The following is a 6,453-nucleotide window of genomic DNA, read 5'->3' as shown; positions in this document are numbered from 1 at the left end:
AACAGAGCCACGGGCCCTAAGCAACCTTCGCCACTGTGTGCAGTCATGGAGTTGGGTTTAGTTATTCGCACCCACCTTTCTTTTTCCGATGGACCTGTCTAACCCCGTTGGAGTTTAAGAACAAAAGATGAAAATATGATCTCCTTGGAAAAAATTCATTTAATATGCGTATAGGGAGACACAATTTAAAAAGCTCTTTTCTCAAAAATTAAAATTTGTACAGATCAGGTAAAAAACATAAAAAACCGTCTTGTGAGACTGCTTTTTACCAAATGATTTAATAGAAATTTTGTACGGCAACCCCAAGATATTTCAAAAATCTCGTCAGCTATGTCGGTTTTTTGCTATGTGTCTCCTTTTAGTAGGTCCAGCTATCTCGTCAGAACAGTTTTCAAAGTGTCGGCTCAGTACAAATTATTTGAGTCATTTTGGAAAAGTTGAATATTTTTGGGCTTTTCTTTCTCTCTTCTCAGAAGGGCCTTTTTGAAAATTTTCCCTACTTAAAAACTTGGCTGTTTTAACTTTTTATATGCACTTTAGTTATAAAAAGGTTTTAAAAGAGCGAGCGGATGCTAAATTTTTATATGCAAACATGTACACTTTGGGCTTGGACAGTGGACCATAGTTTTTGTTTTAAAATAATTAAATAGTGAAGCCCATTTAGTTATTTACGAAACACAACTTTTGGATTTGAGCTAGGCTTAGACTTCACTTGAGCCTAAACTAGGGCCAGCCTAATACCCGAAGATTTCATGCTAGGTAATGGGATGATCAGGTGGGCCAATTATCCGTTTGTGATCCAAATTTCTGTTCAATAAGTATAAATAAATAAATAAACTAGGGCCAATTAAGATTTAGTGGCGTGTAAAATTCATATCCAAAGTCGAAATCCAAAAACCAACTTTTTTTTTGAACGACCAACTAAGTAACGCCGGGTATACCCCGTACGCGGCCCCCATTGGCTAAAGGTAGCCCGAGCCGGCCACTAGTCTGGACGGACGGAGCCCCTAGCGGTCCACCTGTTGAGGGATTCACCGGATAAAACCCGACCCTCACGCCCGCCAAACGGCACGACAGCGAGGATCCGGTAAAACCGGGTGAGATCAGAACTCGAACTCTGGCAAGCCAGGGTCATCCCTCATATCTTCCATATAAGTTGGTGGTAGTAAGGTTTGATCTCCCTACCTCTCACTTGTAAAGTGAGTGCTCTACTATTAAGCCACAACCAACTTATAACAAAAAACCAAATTATAATCGTACTAAATCTGGTACCAACATATAAAAGTCATTTCGAGTACATTCAATTCAAGGTATGTCAACTAATTTAACTTTTCTTTAATTAACTACATTTTAATAATAAGATATAACCTTAGAACACTAGCTCATAGGGGTTGGGACCGAACCTAGTCAACCTGTCGAGACCCACACCTCTCGATCATAAACCTGTCGAAACCGATACCCTCTCGATCCTAAACTTGTATAAGTAGCAGCTCAGCTCGTTTAAACCCTATTCTACTTTACATTGATAGTCCTGTTTTATAGTAGCAGCTCACCATTAAGACTCGTGCGTAGTTAGCACCACACCCATCCATAACACCCCCGAAGCGTCGGACCCCCCCCCCCCCCCGGCACTTCAAGGCGCCTTGGGTGGAAATGGGGTGGGGCACCTCCCATATAGCGCTGGATGGGAAGAAGTTGGTCAATGATTGGTGGGTTGGCTTTGGTTGTTTTATTTTTACTTAAAAAAATAAAAAATAATAATGAGGTCATGCTTGTAAGGGGCTTCATCCACTGCACCATTTTGTTGTAAAACGCGCCTATAGTATGCGTCACATGACAGAAAACATCCTCATATAAGCTCTATCCGCTACACATGATTTAACAATTGCATTAAAAAAACATGAATAATTAAAGTTTCATGACTCAAGAGCTATCAGGGCATTGCCAAGTTCCAACAAGTGCATTATTATTAGGCTAAAATTAAAAAGTTATACACCATAAACATGACACATTTTTCATAACCTAATCCTCCATTCTTGCAGGCTCAGGACAATGCAATGGGAAAACTGCATTACTGTTCTGCCTTATGAGACCTATTGCTGATGATGTATTCCCAATATCTTTGAATGGAGATCTAACCATTTTACACCCTTTTCGCCTCCCGTCACTCGACATTTCATTATTATTCGGTCGGTTCTCCTTCAATCTCGAAATCAATATCCTTTTCTCCCTTGCAAGTTGCTTCCCGAGTGACAACGGGTGCAAGTCTTTCTTACTTTGCTCAATCTTTTCATGTCGGTTCTTAGTCTCTCGCTCGAGTTGCTTGCTTAAAGAAACAATCGCCTTTTTGGGCATTGACCCGACTTCCTTGACTTGCTCTTTCTTCAACTTTTCAAGCTCGCCCTTTACCAAACTTAGCTCGGTTTGAAGGTTACTCGCCTTTGTTTCATACGCGATAGCCTTCTCTTTCCATTCTCCAACCTTTAACCACCAAAATGAAATAAATTAGCTTAAAAAACTCGTGTTCAAAATAAACATGCGCGTGTTCAAACATAAACACGAGCTTACATTGGACTCGAGGGTTCGGATTTCTTGATTGGAAGCAAGAGCTTGAGTCTCCCAAAAGTCCTTTGAAGTTTGAAGCTCTTCCATTTCGAGCCTAAGTTGTCCAAGCATATCCTGCATTTGTGACCATTGCTCGGTTTCCACTCTCACTTGCTCCACGATTCGTCTCACTAACATCTTGCACCGACCCGAGCATCTGTTATTGGTTTCTTGTGACACCAATGGTTCCTGTCTCAAACACAAGTTCTTTAACTTTTAACTTAAACTTACACTAACAAAATAAAAAAAATTATTGCTTATTATTATCAAACCTTTATTTGATTAGAGAATCTATTAGAGAACGACAACTGGTCGGGAAAATCAATCCGTTTTGATGTGGAAGCTGAACTAGCAACCGAACCGTTTATTATCGATCCATATTCCTTCTCCATCCGATCTAGCATCCCATTCGATAACCCCTCCATTTTTCTTTCAAGCATTTCCATCTGCAAATTTAAATCTTATAAGTTACAATCAAAATAACATTTATAACATTGTCATTAATCTAATGGTTTAGTTAAAGCTTACATCAGTGGGCTTAGTTTGACTTTTGCAAGTCAAAATAATATCATTGTTGGATTCATCATCTGCTAAACCTCCAAGCTTGTCTAATCTTCTTTGTAAACATAACGCTTTTTTATCGAAATTTTTACATTTTCGGAGCTCGTGATCTTCGCTTCCGTTATAGCTACTCTGCAACTCCTCCAATTTCTCTGATAATTCTTTCATTTCTTCATCCAACACCTTTTCTATGTTGTTATTCCCTTCAAAAAGCTTCTTTCTTCCCTGTAAAATGATGAACTTTAATAATCAAATTCAAAAGAATGTGTCACATCAGGGCCGGCTCAATCATTCTAGAGGCCTAAATCGAAATAATATTCCGAGGCCTTTTTCCGAATTTTATTTTTATAATCATGACAAAAGGAACGAGCCCCTGTCATGTCACGCCATTTTATGAAAAAGGGCTAGTTTTGTTGTATTCGGGCATTCAACCATAAAAATGCACAAGCAATACAAGTAAATAAATTTCCTAAACCATAAACAAGAACATCTGCACATTATAAGAATATATAACATTATATTGTTTAGAAATTTGTCCAACCAACTTCAAAAAGTTCCCACTTGAGAATGTTCATTGAACTGTTTAAAGAGTTTCCCAATTTTCAAAGCTTTTTGGAATGATAACTTAATTATATAATTAATCGGTGGTTTTCATGAAAATTGTCAAATAAGCTATTGTATTGTTTACATGAAAAAAGGTAAATTGCAGGAATTAGCTAAAACTGTTGGCAAAGTAAAGCCAGATGTATATCTATGAATAAGAGATTTTAGAAAATGAAGGCCCAAGGATTGTGGAGACTCAAAACAAGAGCCTGAGTTGACTGACCCTAGAGCCGGGCCTGTGTCACATATCTCTTTACATTACCTACTTGTACTTTCTAATAAAGCAGTTTATTGTTATATTATTATCATAGCTAGAATACGATTTGATTAGATTTCTTTTATAATATCATCATTTTTCTTCTATAAATAGTTGATCAATAATACTTTACAAATGAAAAGCTAGTAACGGTTTATACTTTATAGGACTACAATGAGAATGTTACAAAGGCTAGCTAGTCAAACATATATCTTATGACTATAATAATAATATAACAATAAAGTTTCCTAATATTTTCTCACCAAGTTCAAATTGTGTATAAACCCAAATCAAACAAGAAATAATAAATCTTGAAATTTTGGAATTTAGCTAATAATTATTTTCAAATTATTGTGTAATATGTATAAAATCATCATCATATTAAATAATAATAATAATAACAACAATAAACTTAGCTAATATATTCTCTCCAAGTTCAAAACCATCATCAAACAAGAAATAATAAATCTTGAAATTTCAGAATTTAATTATTTTCAAATCATTGTGTATAAAATCATCATCAAAGTATATAATAATCATAATAAAAAAATAACAATAAACTTAGCTAATACAGTACATTCTCACCAAGTTCAACTTGTATATAAGACCACCATCAAACAAGAAATAACAAATCATGAAATTTCAAAACTTAACTATTTTCAAATAAAAATACTTATTCACATAATTATTTTCAAATCATGAATTTAATTATTTTCAAATAAAAAAGTTATTTTATAAGCAACAAATAAACAACAAATCATGAATGTAAACTATTTTTCAAATAAAAAAATAATTCACATAATTTTGAAAAAATATAAAAATAACAATAATAATAACACTTACCAAAGCAAGATTTTGCAAAGCAGATTTAAGAGTTGTCTCAATCCTTACTCTATTCTTCTCCAATTTCTTCATTGCTAACTTCCTTTCCATCCTCAAATACTTACATTCTGCTCTCAGCATCTCCGCCTGAAACCTCCACCTCTCCTCCGCCACCTCATCACCACCGTCCTCCGCCACCCTCTCTCTCCTCAACACCACCACCTTACTATTATTATTAATATTACTACTTCTCCTTCGGTGAGTAATATTACTAATAATATTATTATTACTATGCCTTCTTGGTAAGTTTATTATTCTAGGACTAGGTGGTGTGACCGTGTGCCATTTCACTCTTCTACTTCTTGCTGACAATGACATTATTATTATTATTATTATTATTAATATTTGTTAAGAACTTGTGTGTGTTTTGGTTTTGGGGTGTTTATTTGAAACCTCGGAAGAAGGAAAGAACATGGATTTTGAATTGAAAGTAAAGTGGGTTGTTAATGTTAAATATTAATTACTAGATTTGATTTGTATATGAAGAAGGTATTTTGTTGTTTGTTGGTGTTGGAAGTTCGAGGTTTAAATAAAATAACTGACGGACAGTGAGACTGAAAAACAGCAACGGGGTGATACGGAGCCTCATGCTTTTATTGTCAACACATATTTCTTGTTTATTCACCCGACAAATAAATTCTTGTGTTTTGTTTTTTTATTAAATGTATTTGTGATATGTTATATTATATATTTGTATAATAACAATAAAGTTACATATATGGTTTATATGTGTAATTTTATTGTTGCTATTATTGTAATATTAGTTATGTACTTTTTGGTTGATTTTAATCATAGCTTTTAATTAATGTATTCAATTTTTTATGGTTCTCTTTATTAAAGTATGTTTATTAAGTATGAATACCTAAATATGGTGTTTGAAGAAAATTAAACTTTTTTAGACTTTTTAGTGTTTCAAATTTATAAAATTAAGGCAAGTCAAACTTGAAATTTGATGACAGTCTTTATGTACTTAAAACTTTTTACTTTCTTGACCCTTCTCACTACAGAATTAATTGAACTAATATACCTATTATATGGATAATTGATTGACTATAATGTTTGTGATTGAAACCGGTAAATTTTGAGAAAACAATTTGGTAACACTGAGAATTTATTATCGGGAAACTAATGAGGATCTCGCAAATACCTTATTAATGTCAAACTAACTAGGCCATCGTAATGTTTGGTAACCAAACTTCTGGTTTTAGTTTTTGGTTTTGTAGATTTCATATGACCTGGATAACTTTCTCGATCATGTATGAATTTTATTTTCAGATTGAAATGCTTGTGTCTAACGAAATCAATAGTCATATATAAAGGCAGAAAGTGAATGTCCAAAGAACCAGAAGTTCTTTTCTTTAAAATTAAAGTAGGAAATTCGATTAAAAAATGCTGAAATCAGACGTGGTGACTTCTTTTTATAGAGGGGAACCATCACAACATTTCTTTGCCGGATAACAGACAGTTATAATTGTTCACATTGAACATTCTTTAGAGACATCATTAAGTTTTGTTGCTACTAAAGCACATTTTTCATTGCGTGTCAG

The 6,453-nt window shown here is 34.2% G+C and overlaps 1 protein-coding gene across 1 annotated transcript; it reads right to left on the bottom strand.

Moving 5' to 3' along the window:
• Nucleotides 1-1,863: 1,863 nt before the first annotated feature.
• Nucleotides 1,864-5,407, bottom strand: LOC143618858 (uncharacterized). Its single transcript, XM_077090931.1, has 5 exons — nt 4,868-5,407; nt 3,133-3,390; nt 2,877-3,050; nt 2,569-2,793; nt 1,864-2,481 (listed from the first exon to the last, which is right to left on the bottom strand). The coding sequence occupies exons 1-5, from the start codon at nt 5,222-5,224 to the stop codon at nt 2,023-2,025; spliced, it is 1,473 nt and encodes a 490-aa protein (XP_076947046.1). The 5' UTR covers nt 5,225-5,407; the 3' UTR covers nt 1,864-2,022.
• Nucleotides 5,408-6,453: the final 1,046 nt, after the last annotated feature.

Source organism: Bidens hawaiensis, unplaced genomic scaffold (assembly GCF_021521415.1).
Source record: "Bidens hawaiensis isolate Kalapana, Puna unplaced genomic scaffold, B.hawaiensis_p1.1 tig00002343_1, whole genome shotgun sequence".
Classification (NCBI taxonomy): Eukaryota; Viridiplantae; Streptophyta; class Magnoliopsida; order Asterales; family Asteraceae; genus Bidens; species Bidens hawaiensis.
This window is presented reverse-complemented; position numbering and strand designations above follow the sequence as displayed.